A 21,129-nucleotide genomic window follows, 5' to 3' on the forward strand; every position below is an offset into this window, starting at 1 on the left:
AACACCGTGCGTTTTTAAGGGGGAGTTTTATGGTATTTGAATTGTATCGCAATATAAATGAAGAAATAAAGAAAGAAGGAATACGTTGCTATAAACGAGCACTGGGTCCAGGTTGATGATAAAGAAGAGAAGCCAAGTAACATCTTCAAAGGCTTTGGCTCCCCTTCGCGGTTTCCTGCTTGGGGACGTTCTCAGCCCAGTGCTCTTCCCTAGTAATTAACTTCAGGCCATTCGGGTTCTTAGCTGTCCTGGGGGTAGGGCAGGAAGGAAAGGTCACTGGCTTCCCTCCGCAAGGACCTTTTTCTTTTCTGATTGTGCCTGGTTTGGAAAAGCTTTGCGGCGGCGGCTCTACCCACCCCCACCCCCAACCCATGCGCTCCTGGAGAGCTCGCTCCTCCTCTGTAGTTTGGATGTCTTTGCTAACCGCAGCCTGCCCTACCTGCCTTATCTCTGCCCTCTGTCGCCTCTCCCTCCCCATCCAGATATCAGAATCTGGGCTTTGTGCCCTCTCTCTCTCTCTGTCTTTTCCTTTCTGCCTGCCTGGGTTCTCGTAGGTTAGGAGAAATGGGGACAACTACCTGGGCTATGGCTCAGCACTTGGTCCCAGGAGCCACTGATGGAGGGACCAGGGGGCCCCCCGGTGGCTACCAGCAGCATTGCTTCTGTCCGCCCTCCGTCCTTGAATTTTTTCCAGCTGGAATTTTAATGTTCAACTCTCCTAGTTGGGCAGATTTTTTTCTTCCCCAAGAGCTACATGAGAAATATTAAGGCCTTAAAATATAGGTGGAAAGAAAGAAAATAAGTTAGCCACATAGATTAAGAAATAAAATGTTAGTTTTTCTATTCTATATCTTTATTTTAAAAGAGGCAGTGTGAGGGGCGCCTGGGTGGCTCAGTCGTTAAGTGTCTGCCTTTGGCTCAGGTCATGATCCCAGAGTCCTGGGATGGAGCCCCATGTCCAGTACAGCTCCCGGCTCACTGGGGAGTCTGCTTCTCCCTCTGCCTCTGCCACTCCCCGCTCTTGTAGGCATGCACTTGGTCTCTTGCAAATAAATAAAAATCTTCTTAAAAAAATAATAAATAAATAGAAGAAGCAGTGTGACCTAATGGAAAGTACCATGGCCTGTGGAGTAGAGCAAACTCCCCAACTATGTGGTCTCGCCAAGCCGACTTCTCTGAGACTTAGTCCCTTCACATGTAAAATGTACGTAATTACAAGACCTACCTCATAGGAATGTTGTGGAATAAAAATTAATGTAGTTAAATACCTCGCACAAGGCCTGCCATGAAGTAGGTACTCAGTACGGGTCCCCTATTCCTATCATTGTCTTTACTATGACTAAAGACTAGATGGAGGAACGCTTCCTCTCTTCGGGGAGCCCCAGAAGCAGGGCCAGCCGCCTCGCACAGCTGCAGGGGCCCCTGACGTTCTCCCCTCTCTACCACCACCCCAACCCCCAGAGGTGTGCAGGGCCGGCTCTCTCTGAAGCCGATCCAGGTGCCAGTTTGGGGATCCTCTGACACAAGGCAGTGAAGGGAGATTTCAAAAAATACACGAAGACAGCAGAATAAAACAGCTTTGCAAAACAGGGAAGATGAAGCCAGGAGGGCCAGTCAGAAACAGATCGGGGGCCCCGCTCCCCTTCAGGAGATAAGTTTGGCGCCCTGCCTGGCACCTGGATAGAGCCCAGTGAGTGCTAATTTCCTTCCCTTCCTATGCCCTCTTGCATGCGGCCCAGAGCAGGGTATGAACATGGCCTTGGTCTGATCATTTAGTCATGGGATGGTTTTCTTCCTAGGAGGTGGGAGGGCCTGGACAGGAACACCCAGAGGGTGGTCCGCTTGGGGGAGCAAACAGCAAGGAGCTGCATGGCTGCCACGGCGTCACAAGATGGGGTGTGTCTCTGACCCGCTCAAGTGCAGAGTGCCCAGTAGCTCTGTCCCCTCTTCCCTTGTCTGCCATTCCTGTCCCAGGACAGAGGTGCCTGAAGTTGTTTGGGCCCTTGGTAGCTTTTTAAATCTCGGTGCCACTTGCCAAGACCTCTTTAAGCTTCCTGGCTGTTCTTTTTGCCTTTCTGCTCAGCTGTATTTATTCTGAACTAAATGGTCCTCGCTGCAGGATGAAAGGATTTACTGCTTAAGTATATGAAAAGAAATCTTGGCTGCATGGCAGCTGCACCCTCTCTTTGCTACCCCCCTCCTCCCTCCTCGTGCTCCAGCCACTAGCTGGTGCCACAGAGACGGAACTGGGAGCCTGCCCTGGGTCGTGTGGTCGGTGCAGTTTGGTGGCAGAGCCCTGCTGATGGACAAGTGAGGTGATGGGGAGGAGCTGGCCTTTGGGATCCCTTTCCGAATGTCTTGCTGTCCCCAAAAGACGGGAGTCCCAGAAAATAGCTCATTCACTTCCTCCCCATCCCCCCACCCCCCACACACATTCTCTCACATTTTCTCCCTCTTTCCCCCTCAGGATTGTGCTCATGGATGACGCCATGGACTGCCTGATGTCTTTTTCAGATTTCCTTTTTGCCTTCCAGATCCAGTTTTACTACTCAGGTGAGAGCCTTCCAGGGCCCCATGTGGGCTCCTGTCAGGGCCCTGTCTGCCTGTCCTACCCTGGTGTCCTTTCCATCTGCTGCCTGGCACACACATTTATCCCCCCACTGCCTTCGGTGGCGTGCTTCACCGTGGGTCACGGACAGGATGTCTCATCCCCACTGGTGGTCACAAGATTCGGTCTGCACAGCCGCCTCCCTCCGCCCTCTCGAGACATCGAAAGGCACGGTGCTTCCAGCCGGCAGCGGCAAAGCGGCCTAAGTGACGACAGTAACTGGAACCGTGCACGCTGCGCTGACAGCACACGCCACGTCCACGGTGTGTCAGACACTCCCTGTGTGCCCGGCATAGCCCTGACTTTAGTGCTTAGGACAGCCCTAGCAGATAGGTCCTCTCAGAGACCTGCTTCGGGGTGAGGAGCCGAAGTCGCAGAGCTGGTAAGTGGGGGAGCCCGGACCTGAATGGAGGGCTCCCTCCAAAGCCAGGGCTCCCCGCTGCTCAGCGCCGGTACTGCCAGCAAAGGGCTGTCCGTCGGCCCTGGCTCACGCGTGTGAGCACACATTTCCCCACCTGCACAGCTTTTCATAAGCAGACACCAGCCCTGTCTCCCCCGCCCGTGCTGCTCCCCATACACAGCGGCTGTGTCCTCACATCCCTTCTGGAATCAGGTGTCACAGAAACAGAGGAATAAATACAAATGCACACCAGCTCCCACGGCGCCCACGGCGACATCGCACGCAATGCTGGGTTCAGAGGTTGCTGCTTGTGTCCGTCAACAGACTTGTTTAAAATGGGCTCTTCAGTAAACAGAAGGCTGTCCTTGGAGCCTGGACTCCCTGCCAGCTGGTGGCCCCAGCCAGCCTTGGCCTCGCTCAGGCGCCACATTCTGTTTTCTTGATGGCGGCCCAAGGGCCTGGTCCGGCAGGGGCTGGAGCCTGGGGTCTCGCCACCTGCTCTTAGCAGCTGCAGCACCGATTTTCCCAGCGCTCGGGAGCTCCTGGACCCTGGAGAAGGAGCAGCCCTCTCTGGGAGAATCTTCCCCACCTGCCTTTTAAATGCTTAGTAAGTTAGCAGCTTGAGGCTTTCTCTTCCACGCTGGCCTTCCCCCACGCCTTCTTGGGGCAGAGAGGCAGGTGGCCTCACAGCGAGATGGAGCGAGTGTGCACCCGTCCACCCTCTAAAAGATATTTCCAGCACTTCACGTGTGCCCAGCACTGTGCTAGATACTGGGGCACAAAGGGGACAAAGCCCAACCCCTGCCTTTGTTCAAGGATCTTCCGCTCCAGCAAGAAGGCAGAGCAAATACCCAAAAAACGAAGGAGTACAGGGTGCTTGGAAGGTAGGGAAGAGGGCATCTGCCTGGTCTAGGAGCAGCTGCCCCAAGGAGGAGACGCTGGGCCAGAAACACACAGTGGTGTCACCGCTCCTAAGGGTGCTGGTCCCAGGAGGTGGAGGACTCTTGCTCCCACGCCACCATGCACGAAGCGCTGAGGCTGGTGGTGCACTGAGGAAGAGAAGGGAGGACGGGAGGACGCAGCGAAGGGACCCCGTGGCTCATCCTTGCCTGACCTGTGCCCCTCCCCCATCGCGGTACGCAGAATTCCTGGAGAGCGTGGCCGCCATCTATCAGGACCTGCTGGCGGGCAAGAACCCCAATACGGTGATTGTGCCGACGTCATCCAGCGGGCAGCACCGTCAGCGGCCCCCTTTGGGTGAGGCGAGCCTGCTGGAGGGAGTGGAGGCCTCGCTGTTCTCCCAGTGCCTGGAGAACTTGTGCGACCGGCACAAGTACAGGTGAGAGATGGGCGTGGGGGCCCCACCGCAGCCCCAGGGACTGGGCTGCAGGCTCTGGAACAGATGTTCCGACTGGTCCCCGGCTGCCGGGACCCTGGATGGTGGCACAGTGCCATCTGCCCCAGACCAGGCTGTGGCTGGGGGAACGGCTTCCCGGGGGGCTCCCTCGGGGAGGGTCCTTCCACACGGTGAGACGAGCTGTAGATGACCAGCCTGGCCCCCTTCTCCTTGCCAGGAGAGACACTGGCCCTGACTTTTTAGAGAGAAAGGGAAAACATTCACTGTACAAAGCCTTCCCTCGACAGAAAGGGAGGGTGACACTGCTCTCTGCGGCACAAGGTCTCCTTAGAGACGGAGCAAGTTTGGGCCTCCTCCAAGAAGAGGCTGCCTCTCACTGCCTTTTCGCCATTCCTTTCCTCCCACACCCCGTCTGAAAGCACCGGCTCGGGAGCACACCAGCCCTTTCTCTCACCAGTCAAGGCCTTACTTCTGGACATCTGCCATGCTCCCCCAGGGGTTTAGGGCCCCCAGAGCAGACAGGGTCCCTCAGTCCTGGCTTTGGGCACACTCCTAAGCCTGAAGGGCTGGATAAAAAGATGGCAGTCGGACTTGCTGGTCTTTGAAGCTAGCCTCTGCATTCTCCATTCCAGCTGTCCACCCCCAGCGCTTGTCAAAGAGGTACTAAGCAACGTTCAGAGGCTGACCTTCTACGGATTCCTTGTGGCTCTTTCAAAGCATCATGGAATCAATCAAGCCCTAGGTAAGCCAGAGCCAGCCACCGCTAGCCTCCCCTCTCCTCGCACCCTAAGCCACGTGGGAGCTGGCTGCTATTGGCAGACATGGTCCGTGCAGGAGGGGGCATCACCATCTACACCCTGACTTCTCAGGTCAGCCTTGGAGGCCTGGGGAGCCAGAACATGCACAACAGAGACCGTGCCCTCTTAGGCCTCTCACACTCCGGTGGGAAGGGACAGCCTTCCCCACCCAAGTCCCTGCCCCAACATGAAGCAGCCTCTCGGTGGTAGGGGTGTGCCCAGCCCCTCCCCATAGAATCCCCAGCTCTGCTCTGGGGAGTGGCCTGCAGGTTGCACAGACACAGGGCTATTTACTCAGTTGCTTTGGAGATTATATATCAAAGAAACCTGAATCCCATTTGTAAGCAGGGCAAAGGTGTGTCTGAGGCGGGCTTTTTTCCCAGCTGGGGAAAAAAATGATTAATCTGAAAAGGAGCAAAAAATAGGGGGAGAGGCCTGCGCTGGCCCAGTTTTTCCTGTCATTTCTTCCTACTGGTCGGTCGGCCTTCTCCACCCACCCTGCTCTTCTCCCTCTCACACCTGCTGCTGCCCCATGGGAAGAGCCCCCTGCAGAGCGGGAAGGGTTATTTGTCTTCCTCTTCCAGAGGTATCCAGGTGTGCCTGAGGCCCGTTTCTGGAGTCCCAAAGAACACATAGCCTTCCCCTTCCTTCTGCCAGTTGAGAGAAGGGGGTCAAGGGAAGGAAACTGAACATTCTTTAAATGCTAACCGCAGTAGGCCAAGTTGCTTTAGGTCTTTCCTGATACAAAGCCTGCTGGGGATGCACGCAGGAGTGCAAGCCCCAGCAGGACTGACTGAGGCCCACTGAGGCACAAGGCTGCCTAGCAGCCTCCTTTTGCTGAATTGATGCTCTGGGTGTGCACAGTTCTAGGGACCCCTCAACTAAGTGATGCTGGTGGCCCAGGGCGCTGACTGGACCAGAGTAGAAAGGCCAACAGGAGTGAGGGGGCAACGGGTGGGACTTGCTTACGTTTCCTTTCACAGTGGGGTAACTCAGCCCCCTCCCTTCCCTTCCACCAGTCAGCCCACAGGAAGGAAAAGGAAAAGCAACTAGTACAGGATCAAGCCTGGACAGCCTCGTGCCCTCACTTTTTCTAGGGTTTTAAAAAGGGTGATCACTCCGTCAAACCACTTTTCCTGCTGCTGGGTCGAGTGGGAGATGGGGCATCTGCCCTTCCCGCATCTCCAGTGTGAGGAAAGCGATCTGGAGATACTCGGGGCGCAGCCAGCTGTGGAGAGGGGTTGCCCTGTTCCCTTAGTCCTCAAGGCACTCACACACACGTGCACGCACGCACACAAAATGAGGCAGCTCGGGGAACGTAGTTTGAAAACCACGAACAGCAAAAGCGGGCCAGGAGGCATCATCTGAAAAAGCTTTGGAAAAGCAGGGACTTGAACTAAAGCCACATGGGTAAGTTTAAGATTGAGGCTTTCTAGAGACCAGCACTGCTAGTTACCAGAGCAACACTCTGACTGCCCGCGAGCTTCTCCCTCAACCACCTGCGGACCTCAGCTCCACCTGCCCTCCACTGTTAACAGCTCCAGCCAGAATGCAGACCGCCCCCTCTCGCCTTTTCCCTTTAGTCTATAGCTGAGAAAACCAGTTCAGAGAGAGTCGTGGCCGGGCAGACAGGGGCCGCTCCCGGCCTGGCGGCTCCTGGCCACACAGAAGAGTTCGGTCCGGTTCTGACCCAGCCTGCTCTTCTCGCTGCTCAGAGCCTCTGAGGAGCTGAGGCAGCATTGTTGACCATACTGTCTCTGAAGTGGGCTCCTTCTGATCTGGGGGGACACAAAACTGGCTAATTTCTGATTTGGGGGATTAGCTGGACATACTCTGTGTCTCTGGCCCCCAGTACGTGGGGCCTCAAGGGAGGAACTGAGCCACCCGCACCAGCCTACAACCCACCACCCAGTCCTGGAAGGGGACAGCCCTGTGTGTGCAGTGACCTTGAGGTGTGGGGACGTCTCATAGCTGTGGTTCCTGCCCCAACCTGAAGAGGGTAGGCGTGGGTTCACTAAATTTATCTAGCAGTAGCCACAACTTCCTGCCCCCATAACAGTTCTCTGAAAACTTCTCTTAAGAGCTCTTTCCCTTGAACAAGTCATGGGAGTAAAAGGTACAGCATAAAGATTATCGTCAATGACATTGTAATGACGTTGTGTGGTGACAGATGGTAGCTGCCCTTGTGGTGAGCTCAGCATAACAAACGGAGATGGTGAACCCCAGAAACTACTAGACATTCCATGTCCACTGTACTCAAATTTAAAAAAAAATTTTAGAAAGAGCACTTCTCAGATCTTTTAGATGAGCCCTCCCAAAGTCAGCAAGGCAGGGTGACCTGAAGGTGAGGGGCCCCTGCTGGGAACTGTCTGACCTGAGCCTGCCTGAAAGACACTCAGATTACTTCTGTGCCCCCCAATTATTTCGCAGGAGCTTTGCCTGACAAAGGGGACCTGATGCACGACCCAGCCATGGATGAGGAGCTGGAACGGCTGTAAGTGTTAAGTGGGGAAGTGCTGCCCCCTTGTGGGGGAAGCCATCTGTCCCTTGGACATGGCCATGCCTTGTTCTGGGTCACACAGCGAAATATGTGCAACACGCCCGTCAGTCAGGGGTCTGGGCTCCAGCAGAGGCCTGAGGTAGCCTCTCTGAGTCCTTTGGGAATATAGCCCATGGTTTCATCCAAATGCAAGAGCGAACGTGGAGGTCCAGGTCTTTAGACAGGAGGCCCCCAGCTGCCCTCTGGGCTTCTTCCCTCCTTCAGGTTGGCCCAGATCCCAGGCCTGGTCAACTCGGCCACTGCCAACCCAGAGGCCGGCTGCCTGCCTTCCCGGACCCCTCCCCGGGTTGGCTCTCCCTGGAGACCCCTCCATCACGCCCGCAAGGTGGAAGCAGAGAGCGATGGCTCCACTGAAGAGACGGACGAGTCTGAGACTTGAGGCGTCTAAAGGGTCCTATCCACAGCTCCCACCCAGCCCTTGGGACTCCCACCCAACCTCCTCCCCAACTCCCATGCCATGCTGCCCTCTGCTGGCGAAAAGCCTGAACAACAGCCCAAGCCCAGAGACCAGCCAGAGGGGTTCCGGTATCATCAGCCAAGTCAAGCAGTGACCCTGAAAAGTAACAGTCTACTCTCCTTGGCCCTGTCAGCCTCTGCACGTTAGTCACGACCCAAGCTGACAGCAGACTGAGCGGACGCCATCAGGAAGGTGACTTTTGCTGACAGTCCCCACCACGTAAGGGTGCTCTTCTCACAGCAACATTAGGCAGGGGAGACCATGAATAACCGTGCAGGGCCTCGTATGGCCAAGGGCGACACCTGTGGTGCAAGTGTAGGGTGGACATACACATGGTGGCCTTCTGCTGGAGGAAAAGCCACTGGCATGATAGGATGAGGGGTTGGCAAGAAGACAAGTCCACTTCCAAAACTGCTCCAAGTCCCCTCTGTGTCTAACAGTTGAACATGTTAAATGAATAAAGTCCCTTGTATCTGGTAAGTGGTGAATCTAAAGCCACTAGACTGGGAAGGGGGTGAAGGGAAGGGGCGAGTTTGCACTTTTGGTGCTGAGTCCCGGCTTTTCTGGCAGGACTGGGAGGTGGGGGCCGGGGGGCCACTCAAGCCTGGACACCAGCATCAGATAATGAGCCAAGAGGGACTCCCCTCCTGCATAGGCCAGCAACCTTTCAAAGGTGCTCTCAGCTGGAATGGGCCTTCAGAAAACAAGTTCAGGGGGTTCGAGGCCAGGCTCCCATAACTCTAAAGACCCTGGCCTCATACAGTTAGCACTGCAGAGTCTTCTAGCCAGAGTTTCATTAAAATGTTTGCTAAGCCCCTGCTCAGGGTTGGGACAATGGGGATGCAGCTGTGAATGACAGGCCTGAGGAAGACAAGCTTCCAGCCAAGACTGGAGGAAGGTAAAGACAGGTGGTCTTTAATTTCCTTGAATGGGCCAGGGGTCGTCCAGAAAGTAAAAGCCACCCAGAGACCCAAGCAGAACAGGCTGCCTCCTAGGATGGGGGTCACCACACTGGGCACACATTTTCCTGGTCTCCTCTCTGCCCAGACCAGACCCCCACCCCGACAGTTTCAGGAACTGTCTCCCCAAGGCCTGCAGAGCCAGGCCAGGACTGGAAGCTCCAGTCCCACTGAAGCCCCAAGCCCTGGAAACTCTCCAGGCCCACCATCATCTCCAGCTGCCGGCTGACCGACAGCGGTATGGAGATCCTGGTGGGCATCGGAATCACCTGGGGAGCTGGTTTACAACACAAGTGACCAAGTTCTAGCATGGGGTGGCGGGGGCAGGCACAGAAATCTGGATTATCAACACTCCAGGTGATTCCAGAGCTGGAAGGCCCAGACCCACACTTTGGAAATCAACGGCTTAAAGCCCCATGGCCCCTCTTTTCTAATCCTGTCTCCCAGATGAATGGTTTACCCCTGTACCCTGAGGACCCCTAAGGTGGCATATATATTCCAGGGGCCTCTACTGGGGGAACAGATTACCAAGCAAGGGAGTTCTACACACACATACATTCTTTTCTTCCTAGACTTAAAAAGGTTCCATTAAGGCTATAGATTTCATTTGTCTTTAAACTCCCCTGAGACACACACCCCAGTCAAGCCTCTGTTGGGGTGAGGTGTGGGGCTGCTCGGCTGCTCGCCTGCCCACAGCAGTATGGCTCACTGGAGGAGTCAAAGGGCCAACTAATATCAGCTCTTTCCTCCGCGTGCAACAGGGTGGTGAGGTCGAGGCTGCACTGGACCTCGCGGCAGCACAGGGCCGAGGAGCCAGGGGCCTTTGGTTTTCAGAGAAGAGACAAGCTGGAGGCCCCGGAGAGCATGCCCTCAGCTTCTGCACCATCGCCCTACCCATGTTGGTGGGAGCCCAGAGAGTGAGCCAGGGGCCTGCACTGGGTAGGGAGGCGGGATTCAGAAAGGACACGACTTCACTCAGACCAAGAGCAGCCCAGGGCCCTGCCAAGGCTTTATTCGACACCACTCTGTTTCAATACAAACAGTCCAGAAAGAAAGTCAAGTCCCTTTGGGGGAGGGGGCAAGGGAAGAATGGTCTGTGTGGCTTAGGAGCCCATCCCCCGTCCCCCAGCAGGCAGGGTGGGCCCAAACAGGCAGCACAGCAGGGGGAGAGGGCACGAGGGATGACACAGTGCACAGCCAGGGGACAAGGCCTGCAATTCTGTCGGTGCCTCAAGCTCTCACTGGGGGGGTGCTGTCCAGGCCCCCCTTAAGACCAGGATGATAAAGAAGAAAGCTGAGCCCCAAAAGCCTGTTTCTGTCCTTCATGTCCTCTGCTTCCTTGGCCAGCATTACGCTCACAGCATCCAGAGCAGGGCACAGGGCAGATGAGACCCAGCATGGCCACCAAGCAGGGGAAGAAGGGACAGAGGGGCCTGTGCTCCACAACGGGTGGTATGGAAGGACTCCAAGACACTCAAGAAAAGCATCCCTCAAGTGATCACTGTAAAAAGGGGTGGTGAGACAGAAGATGACCACTCGGGCCTCCAGTCTGATCCCAAGTGAGACCTTTAGGTACTGGGTAAAGTTTCTAGCCCTTAATAAGGCCCAGACAAAGGTCCTTCCCCTCCCCTGCCATCTCCTGGCAGCAGAAGAGGCCACTGGAGCAGCAAGAGCAGCAAGTCCAGAGCCTCCCTCCCCTGGGGGCTGGTCCACAGCAGAACTCTTTCTAGACCTGCCCATGGGTTCCAGAGGAGGGGGGGGCCAAACCCCAGACAACCTGGAAGGATCCTAGAGCTGGCAAAAAAGCCTTATACGTCTCACTTTCCCTACTTGGGGAAGGAATGGACCCAGCAGAAGCTCGCCTGAGGGAACTCCTCCCCTCCCTCCCAGTGTGGCCAGACGAGGGAGCAGCAGCTTGGTTGGGGGGGGGGGGGCAGGATCAAAGGACAGTGTCTAGCACATGGGCCAGGGGGTGTGAGGGGAGGAGAATACAGGGCTCAGTCTACAGGCAGAGGTCAAGGCTGGAACTGCCCATCCCCCCTCACCCGAGATACTCAAAAGCCACCCAACTCACACACAACACATAAAGTAACAATTCCTCCCCAGCTTCCACAAGGCAAGCACCCCTGGCCTTGGAATCATGGGGGTTTTGCTGTATTGCCACCATATGCTTGAGCCGTGGCGCCTGGATCAGTAGGAACCATAGCGATCCTGGACATGGGGGAAGAAGAAAACAAAGTCCAAGCCCCTCGCTGGCAGCAGCATCCCCCACCACTCTGGCAGGACTAGGGTACCCCAGGGAATCAGGCTCCAATCTCACTATGGCAGAGATAGTTTTATATTTTACTGTGACTCAGGGAAGGGGCTGTGGCCAGATCCCAAGGGGGAAGCCCTGCCTGATCTTGAAGCTGGGGAGGAAGGAGAAAGGGGAAGGTGACAAGGCCGGAGAAGTCAGGGCAGGCACAGCATCCTCTCGGGGAGCGGCCCAGGCCCGGTACCCAGCTCAAAGGAGAGAAGCTGCCCCTCCAGGAAAAGAAAAAGCTCTTTTTCGGGCTCAGGAGCTGGCCAGAAACAGTGTCTGGAAGTGGTAAAGGCCAACCTCCCAGGACGACTCTCTACTGCTTTACCCTCCTGCCCCAGGCGAAACAGACCCAGCCTCACCTGCAAAGAATTCATCACACCGTTGGCCAGCACGGCCATCTTCCCAGCCACAGACTTGACACCCTGCTTAAACTGGGCAATGTCCGCAGTGGGGAGCACATTGCCCAATGATACGCTACCTGTAAAAGCAAGGGAAAGGGGGCCTTAGAGCCCTGTGGGCAGCACTTCCCAGCCCACAGGCCCTTCCAGTCCTGCTCATGGGCCAGGCCCTGTGTGCACCTTACCCCTGCAGCCCTACCTGCTCCATGAGTCCCATCCACGTCCCCGAAGAGGTCAGAAGAGCTGATGGCACTGCTTCCTGAGAGCTGCTGGAGTCGAGACCGGGCTTCGTGCTGTGGTGAGGAAAGAGGAAGGCCTAGGGAATGTTTTGGCCAAAGACTCAAAAACTCCTTATCCGCTGAGACCGCTTGGTGCTGAAGCCCAAAGTAACCGCAAGGAGGGAGCTCCCACCCCACCTGCTGCCTCCAGGCTCAGGACCGACAACTCTACTTACCTCAGTATCCACCTCCCGCCCGAAGAACATGTCTGATGAGATGGCTTTGGCTCCTGCAAATTTCTGGCGTGCTTCGCTGGACTCGAGGCCTGAGCTCCGGCTTTCCACCTCCCTTCTGTTTGTGACTCTGAGGGGCAGATGTGGGATACCTCTGATCCTTCCCATTACCATCGGAGCCTAGTCATACTAATCCCATTACTAACAGAGACCGCAAACAGTGCCAGTGGCCTCCTGCGCTGCTCACTGTGGCCCCATCTGGCTGTGGCCCTGGGACTCATGGACCCTCTCTCCTGGACGAGACCCTTCTCTTCCCCACACGGAAGCCAGGGCACAAGAGAGCTTATGGTGCCTCTGCCAGGCCGCACGGACATGCAGTTTAGAGGGAACTAGTCTTCTGCCCCAAACTTCTAGAGCGTCATCAAAGTCTAGGACGTCAATACATCACTACTGCCAGTCTCCTCCAAATGATGACTGGCCTAACACTAGGGTGACCATAGGACTCTGTCCGCCTGAGTTTATACCTACTCTCCTGGCACTTTTACCCTCAAAAGCCTCCCAGTGTGGACGTAAGTTTCTGCTCACTCCCATCTCCCACCAACATGCACAGACTCTGGCCTAGGTGCTTTGTAAGTTTCATTACATTTAATTCTTCCAGGGACCCTGTGAAGTCACTACTTATGTCCCTATTTTACAAATGATTTGTAGGCCATTCATCAGTTGAATCTTGCCCAGATTATAATAAGCTTAAAAAGAAAAAAAAAAAAAAAGTAACATGGTGACCAGAGACCCATAAATCTGGGTGGTCAGGATTAAAGCGTAAAATCAGGACCCTCACACCAGAGAAACAGACCCTGAACTAAAGAAGCTGCTAAGCCTTCTGTGACGACAAAGCACAGCTCAAACCAAAGCCTGATTCCCACACCACCTGACAGCCACCAGCCACAAGTGGCTAAACTTACTAATATTAAATTAAAAACCCAGCTCCTCAGCTGCACCAGCCATGCGTGAAGAGCTCAGGAGCCTCCCCCACCCCACCACCCGGCAGAGAGCAGGTACACAGAACATTCCCGTCCCAGGAAAATCCTGCTGGACAGTGCTGCCCTAGCCCACTCCACCTTTCTGAAATAGGCCGGATGCTTGAGATGGTCACTTCTGGCTCCTTCTCCTCCATCTGGTCCATACCCCAGGCGGCATCTGTATCCCACCGGGAACTGAAACTTTCCCCCAAGGAGAAGGGGTTGTCCTTGTACCTGGTGAGACAGAAGAGCGGCTTAGAAAAGCTTGAGGAGGAACATGGTGGCCAAGTCTGCACCCCAACAACAGCCTTACTTCGGGGGTCCAGAGGCGAAAGTACCAACATCATCAAACAAGTCGAGCTGCGAGCGGGAGGATTTTGCACTCACGGGCGTTTCCTGCTCGATCACCTGCATCTCAGACAGCACCGAGTGAGAGACGGAGCTGTGGGGACAAGCAGAGCCGCCCAAGAGCAGCTGTGAACAGCGGTGTCACCACCGGAGAGTCCTCTCCCCAGTCCTGCACCCCGGGCTGGGCCAGACCCCGCAGGGAGCGCTCGGGGCCCCGCACAGCCAGAGGACACCCTCGACTGTCTGCACATCAGCTGTTCTCTCAAAGCAGGCCTTCCCTGGCAAAGGACTGTTCGTCTGCCTCTTACTTTAATGACGTGCACCAAACAGTAGTGCTCTCAGTCCTTAAAAACAACTCAACAGACTTGCTGCACCATGGGCCACATCCTTTGCCAAGATTGACATGTCCACATGGAAAAGATGCACAAATGCCCCAGAAACAGGAAACGGAGTCTAATGGAATCAAAGGCGAATTCTAGACTTTCGATCTCACTTAAAAACAGAATACTGGACAGCAATCCTGGCAAGAGTGGGCTTGTGAGCTCCGCCAGTGGTCTGATTTACTGAAGTGCGGCAGCGCCGTGCAGAAGGTATTACTATGTCTTTCTACAGGTGAAAAAATGGACTCCACGCAGCTCAGCAATTTGCCTAAAGCCCACACATCTCATAACTGGCACAACTAGATGCTGAACACAGAACTATTGATTCCAAATTCAGTATTTTGTGCCTTTGTCCTCTACTTCTCTGAAAGAAGATAAGGCTGGCTATTTCTGCTTAATCTTTTCAGAGCACGAGCCAGCTGGATTTAAGTAACTCTATTTCCTTCCATGTGCTGCTTGTATAACACACAGCTCATCAAGGAAACATCACATTTTAAGCCCAGAAAGGACTTTAGGTCTCTTTTTTTGCAATGCAATAGAATCTTTAACTTAAATCCAGACTACCCTACTTAAAACCCCACTGTACAACATTCATCTTCAGGGTTCTGCCAGCGGAAAGCTGTAGATATTTTGTAATGAGTTTAAGTGAAATTAATCCTTAAGATGCCTCGGTGGAGGAAGACACAGGAGGAGAGCAAGGCACCAAGAATTAGCACCACTCGCCCAATGCTGCCTCTTCACTGGGAGACCGGACAGCAACCCCAGGGCCTGGTGCTATCCAACATTCTGGCTTTTAAGAGAGATCAAAAGTCTAGCGCCACTGAAATCTCTAGATGCAAGCTCTTAGTGCAGAGCAAACAAAATGGGTGAGAGAACTGGTTTGCGGTCCTTGTTTTGTTTTTAAGAAAACCACAGCAACATAAGCCCAGTGGTCCTGAAACAGGAAGGATACTGTTGACGCAAAGAGCATTTGTCTAGGGCATTCCTCGGCGTTACCGTGCCTGGCGGCAAGGGTGTTTAGTGGACAAGGATTAGGGATGCTAAGAGCCTTGCAATTCTCAGGGAAGTCTTAAAAAATAAAGTCTTAAAAACTCTTAAAAAATAAGGAAACATCCCACCAAAGTGCTGTCAGTACCCCATTAAGCAACATCACCCTACCCTCTTGGGAATATCGAAAAAGCACCCAATCCTATTTCTTTCATTTGGCAAACACAATGAGCACAGACCTACTCGGTGACAAGCACTATACTAGTTACTTGAAGACAATCAGCAAAGCCATCTATCTGTTCAGCCTTGGGGGAAGACTGAGCCTGCTGGGAAGAATTCGCAGTGGCTCCCAGGAGAACCGTGACATTTCCCTGCCACACCCCAGAGCTAAGCCTCACCTGCGGGACACCAAGCCCATGCCCAACCTCTCTGCCTGTTCTCGCTTCTTCCCTTCCAGATTTTGTAGCTTCTTCTCCTCCTTCTTACGGTCAATTTGGAGCTCCTGGTAGGCCAGGCGCATAGAGGCAACCCTTGGAAGGAATAAACGTGTCAGAGGCCAGCTCACATCCTGACCGCCCCACCACCCACCCAATCCCCGTGAGCTGGAGCCGCTCGGGGAGTGCTCACATGGACTCCTCGGCCTGCTTCTTGGCATCAGCCGCCTGCTGCTCACGGAGCTTCTCTGCCACCTGGGCCTGCCGCTCGATCTCACTGAAGCTCTGGCTGCTCACCTTCTGGGCCCCCAGGCCTTTCTTGGCACCCAGCTGGGAGGAGAATGATGGGATGGAGGCCTTGCCAACAACCACAACTCTTCTGCTCCCTCCCAAGCATGGGTCCTCTAGCCATACCACCAAAGGAAGCATTCCTTAACAATTAGGGTAAAAAAACAGGGAGCCCAGCCAGCATGCTCAAGAAGGAGAACAGTGGCTCTGCTGGAGTTGGGCACAAGGTGGCTCTCCCCATGCACAGCAGAGGCCTCAGGGCCTGCGACTAGCAGGTAATGCTGACCAGGACCGGTCTGTGCCAGGCCCCTGATGCGCACAATCGCACTGACTCTTCCCTGGGCCCCCTTAAAGAGAAGCATCTGGACAGCCCTTTCGTAGTCAGGGTTCAGAAAAGTACCTCTGCCAAAGTCACACAGCCAGTGAGCGGCAGGGCCAGGGGTGCATCCAGGCCATCTAGCACTAGCTCCTAACCACCATCACGCTGCCTCTCTCCACCTACCCCTTTCTTAGCTCCTGCTGGCTTCTTCTTGCCAATGAGGGAGGTTCTCGGTTCTGTGTGAGGAAGAAGATGGGGCATGAGTGAAGACAAAGGGAGGTCAGAGGCGGCGGCTCAGTCCATACTGTGCAGCTTCTTGGCAAGAGCTTCTACAAAGAACTGCTTCGGGCAGAGGAAGGCAAGGCTGCCACCCACCAGTCCCAACGGATGGCATTGGCACAGTCCAAGCCAAGGACAGACAGACAAGGTTAGGCGAGGCTCCCGACTCCCAGCAGACTGAGATAAGAACCTAGACCCAAAGCACCAGAGACTGTCACAGTCCCTGAACCAACACGAAGACTACTAGGCAGGGTTAGGCAGGCTGGTTCAATACCAGCTTCAGCTCCTACAGCAGGGAGCTGACATGCAAGGGGCTGCGCTCCCCAAGCAGCTGTTGGTTACCTCTGGCAGGAAGGGCCCCTTTAGGTGACAGACACATGGACTCTAGAGAGAAAGACTTATGACTAACAAGGGATCCACCCCAGAGCCTCCATATAGCTCCTGAGCCCAGAGGCCAAAGTTATCCGCAGAGGCCTCTTAAGAGCCTCACTTCAGACCAAACCACGCCAGCCTTCGCATGGGCTCAGTTTTAGACATTTGCTAGCCTCCTGCCCCAACCCCCAGGGGTCAACAGACACAAGGTCAGCAAACACTGTTCTACTGCTGAGCCAAAACTAAAGAACACTAAGGAAAGTAAAAAAAGAACCGAAACGCCAGAGACAGGCTGAGAAAGGACAGTGTTGCCTCCAGGTGTGAGAGCTGCATGCCCGTCCCATGAAACGGACCAGACAGGCCAATTTGCCCTCAGACTCAAGGGTTAGGTGTCCAGTCTCATACTGGCCTCCCCACACTTTGGCTAGACCCAGCCCCACATTTGGAGGCAGACCCCAGGCCTTGTCCACCAGCTACCCGCTTTATCAATTCAAAGTCCTTGTAGCTAATGCTGCAACCACAAACCCAATCCCAGGCCCCAATCCAGAGAGATCAGATGCTCAATCTCATGACCTCAGTCCACACGACCAGGCAAGAGCAAACCTGAAAAGAGTCCTGGAGGCCCACCCTCTCCCAGTCACCCCGCACCTGCCAGGTGGCATACTGACCCAGAGAGGCTTTGGGTGAGGTGCCAAGCAGGTCCATGTTGGGGCCGTGTTCCGGCTCTGTGGATGCAATGGCGGGAGTTAGGTGTTAAGGCACAAAGCTTGCGGTGACTTCCCCTTACCGGAGGTGACGGGGATGAGTAGGGAATGCCCACTACGTCCTCCAAGAGACTGAAAAGAATCTTAACCCACCGAGAAACACAGGAACCCCCCACACACACACATTCCAACCCTCTTGGTCCGATGTCCCCTTCCTAGGCCCAAGTCCTCTGCCAACACCAGGGCACCTCGTTGAAATCTGGACTGAACTCACGTGCCAGGCTACTGATCTCTGCAGAAGGGGCTAGCTGCTGCATCTCTGCTGGGTCTGGGGCTGGTACTTTCCAGGCAGGGGGCTGGAAAACAAGCCAGATCACAGAAGCTTGAACGAGCCACTCCTCCTGGCAAGGAGTGCCAAGAACCCATAGGTACCTTGTGGGGATGAGGCTCTCCTCAAGCCCATATGAAAAGAAGCCTGGAGGCCAGTGAGTAAAAGCATAGCTGCTACTGCCAATGGAAGAAAGAAACCAGAAATTCACAGCTACCTCCAGCCTCTAGGACTCACTGAGAGCCAGAGCTCACTGCCCTAATTTCACAACTAACAACTATTAGGCACTTACCACCTGCCAAGCACAAGTCTAAAGGCCTTTCACATATAAATACACTTAATGATGAGGACAAACCCTATGCAGTAGATAGAGCTCTTTTAGAGTCGCAGGTTTTGGGGTTAAATGACTTAGCCACCATCCTAGAAATGCTAAGGAGAGGAGCAGGAATTCAACTAAGAATCTGAATTCACACCCAATGCCAGTAGACAGGAAACCCCCTGCCACAGGTGGGCTGCTGGGAGGGAATCCTTTCATTGTCCCCAACCACAGTACCTTCCTTATGGGGGCAGAACCCAGGAAAAGTTGTCTGGAGCTCCTGACACCTCCTGAGCTTTCAAAAAGCTTCTCTTCCTCCCTACTATCCCAGTTTATAGGTGTCCATTCCTAAGGATGGGCACAGTGCACACCTACTTATAGGAGGAGGAAACGTCTGGGTCTACCCAGCAGTGGGCTGCAGACACTCCCAGCTGAGGTCTCATACCAAGGTGAGTGGACTCCATGCCACATGATCACAGAAGGCCTTGGCCTGGTAAGTAAGCCACCTGCCAGCAACAACCATGTGTAAGATTCCTTGTGGGCACTCACTTGAGAGTGTTCCGTGAAGAAATCAGAGTCCTTCTCTGGGGAGTGACTGGCAGCACTATTCATATTGTCTATCCAAAGCTAGAAGGAAGAGGACAGCCTTGAAACACAGGGCCCTGAATATTCCCACTCACCCCACTACCCTCGCCCTGGGGAACAGGCACTTACATCAGTGCCATGCCTCGCCAGGGCTGCACTCCCCAGCTGCCGGATCTTTTCCCGGTACATCTGGGCAGCTCGGCTATTATATTTGGTGTTGGCGTCACTGGCTGTACATCCATGTTGGCGGAAGAAAGCTGTCTGAAGAGCAAGGAAGAAAGGAGAGCATGCTACAGGTGATTCCCCAGAGCAAAAGAGGCACCCCTTGTAACAGTGGGTTAATATTTACATATGATAAAATACACCCTACTGACACCAGCAGTTCTTCACAGAGACTAAGATCCCCAGCAATGCCTATGAAAAAACAGCCTCCCATTCTGAGAGCTGACTGCACCTCAGCCCTCACTCAGCCCTGCCTGCAGACAGCATGCCATCCCCACCGTGCCCATCCTTCATCCAGGCTCACGAGATCTGGATGACTGTGGAGGCCCCAACTACTCATTTAGCCTCTCCCCAAGAACATCTGTCCAGTTTAGTTTGAATCCGAAGCCCAGTTGAGAAAAACCAATTTCCAGGTTTAGAGAATAGTGTACAGTGTTGCTGTAAAAGAGAATCCTCTGAAAAGAGATAATGACAGGGCCTCCTAGGAAGACCCTGTAAAGTTAGAACCCAAGCAGAAGAATGGGGGTGGGGAGGATGGTAAGAAGGAGCTTTACCGCATTGGCATTTCCGCCGACCTGCATACACCTCAGCTGGAACCAGTTCCAGTTGGAATCCAACTCTGTGGACCTGTGTGCAAGGGCTGCATGTCACCCACCAGGAGATACCAGGAGACGCTTCCTGGCAGACACATACCTGTCATCTGGCCTCGGGCTGCAGTAGGCGCCCAGGAAACATTAATCAGCCACCACCCTATTTCCTCCACTTTACCTGGTCCATGAAAGGTTTGCTCTTCAATTATCTAGTCAAAAGAGTAGTAATTATCGTCCAGATCCGAAAGGAGATCGAATTGTCAAGCGCTCAAGCTTAGATTTGGCTTTCCCCGTAAGGACGTTCATAGTTCATGGTCTTGCTCCAGACATACTCGACCAAACTGACCAGCAACAAGATCAATGCAGCTAACTTTTCCCTGAAACTAATACTCGGAGTGTCAAGTTTAACCAACAGGAAAGAAGGAAATTTTAACCTATACGTGGACACAAGCCGCCTATGTGGCAAGGGGTCCACCCAGGCGGCTCCCTCCCGTGGGCAACCACTGGACCCCTCCCTGGCCAAGCGGTCCAATAGAGGCAGCGACTCTCCCTTACTAAGCCCACAGCCCTGGCCGGCCAGGTAAGCACAGCAGCCGCAAGAAGACCCCACCTGATGAAGCTGAGATGGACGCCCAGGGAGCGGTGCACCCCGGAACAGTCAATGCACAAGAAAACACCATACGTGATGCTGGCCCAACTCGGGTTCTTGGCGCCACAGTCGAAGCAGGCCTGGGTGGAGGAGGCGATGAGCCAATGGTTAGGGGCCCCGAGTCGAGGCCGGACGCAGACACGCCAGGTAAACAGCCCACGTCCGCCCCTCTCCCTCCCTCAAGCCCCAGGGGAGACAGGAGAATCCCTCTCCGCTAGCGCCGGACCCCACGCGCCTCCCGCTCGCGCACCTTGTTGGTCGGAATTCCGCGAAGCCGCTTGAAAAGAGTCTGGATTTCTGTCTTGCTCGGTTCCGCCGCCATTTTCTCTCCTTCCCAGACACCAGCGCGACCGACGGGTGCTGTCGCGGGCCAATCCTCAGCGGGGAAGGCGGGGCACCGAGGGGGCGCCCACAGCGCCCTCGCCAGCCGGGGGTGGGGCGATCTGTCCAGATCTGGACCAATGAGCAGCGGCGGAACCGGAGTGGAGCCGGCGGCCGCCGCCGACTCTACAATGGTCGCGGGACCCACGCCTCGCCACGCCACGCCGGGGCCAATCCGGAGCCAGGGCGGAGCGACGGCTCGCCGGCGGACCCAAACCTCGCGCGACCGCCACCAGACGCCCTGCCACCCCCGGCAGGTGGCGCGACCTCCCAGAAGGCGAAGGCTGCAACGCTGGGGGCAGGTGGCCAGGGGCCACGGCTGGGGCCAGTTCCCGACGCATGAGTAATTATTAACAGTTCTACCCTGCACTCAGGATCTCACCGGCCTGAACGGGAAGACAAACAGGCTGGGCCTCCGTCCAGCCCAGAACTCAGTACCCAGCCTCCAACCTTGGCGGGCTCACTCCAGGCCCAACCTTGAGTACCTCCCACCCCAGATTACGGTCCCCAGAGCAGATACCAGCCAGAGCAGATACCAAGCTGGCAAACCTTTGCCCATGACATACCCTAGGCCCACAGAACTCCCCGCTCTGGAGTGCCTCTCTCCAGATGCTCTCCGCAGCCTGACAAGGGTGGACT

The 21,129-nt window shown here is 54.9% G+C and overlaps 2 protein-coding genes across 6 annotated transcripts in view; one reads left to right on the forward strand and one right to left on the reverse strand.

Moving 5' to 3' along the window:
* Positions 1-11,292, forward strand: part of CSTPP1 (centriolar satellite-associated tubulin polyglutamylase complex regulator 1) — a 194,572-nt gene extending 183,280 nt beyond the window's left edge. For 2 of the 3 annotated variants that reach the window (XM_047690261.1, XM_047690263.1), the window contains 5 exons: positions 2,468-2,553; positions 4,152-4,347; positions 4,998-5,107; positions 7,593-7,656; positions 7,927-8,659. In XM_047690261.1, coding sequence (XP_047546217.1) covers positions 2,468-2,553; positions 4,152-4,347; positions 4,998-5,107; positions 7,593-7,656; positions 7,927-8,101 — 631 coding nt within the window. In that variant the 3' untranslated portion in view covers positions 8,102-8,659. Of the gene's footprint in view, positions 1-2,467; positions 2,554-4,151; positions 4,348-4,997; positions 5,108-7,592; positions 7,657-7,926; positions 8,660-9,899 lie in introns of those variants that run through there. The other variant, XM_047690262.1, reaches the window with a different exon arrangement.
* On the reverse strand, positions 10,113-20,611 carry ARFGAP2 (ADP ribosylation factor GTPase activating protein 2). 3 transcript variants are annotated; one of them, XM_047690256.1, is made up of 17 exons: positions 20,360-20,611; positions 20,071-20,189; positions 19,425-19,497; positions 18,778-18,909; positions 18,613-18,690; positions 17,694-17,775; positions 17,384-17,440; positions 16,686-16,727; positions 16,248-16,300; positions 15,651-15,787; positions 15,422-15,553; positions 13,622-13,750; positions 13,408-13,542; positions 12,293-12,419; positions 12,038-12,154; positions 11,800-11,918; positions 10,113-11,349 (listed from the first exon to the last, which is right to left on the reverse strand). In XM_047690256.1, the coding sequence occupies exons 1-16, from the start codon at positions 20,429-20,431 to the stop codon at positions 11,814-11,816; spliced, it is 1,590 nt and encodes a 529-aa protein (XP_047546212.1). In that variant the 5' UTR covers positions 20,432-20,611; the 3' UTR covers positions 10,113-11,349; positions 11,800-11,813. The 3 variants fall into 3 exon arrangements, with proteins under 3 accessions (XP_047546212.1, XP_047546211.1, XP_047546213.1); XM_047690255.1 differs by having other exon boundaries at positions 12,038-12,131; positions 20,360-20,609; XM_047690257.1 differs by lacking the exon at positions 16,686-16,727 and having other exon boundaries at positions 12,038-12,131; positions 20,360-20,605.
* Between the last annotated feature and the right edge of the window lie 518 nt (positions 20,612-21,129).

The sequence above is a fragment of the Lutra lutra genome, chromosome 10, assembly GCF_902655055.1.
Source record: "Lutra lutra chromosome 10, mLutLut1.2, whole genome shotgun sequence".
Classification (NCBI taxonomy): Eukaryota; Metazoa; Chordata; class Mammalia; order Carnivora; family Mustelidae; genus Lutra; species Lutra lutra.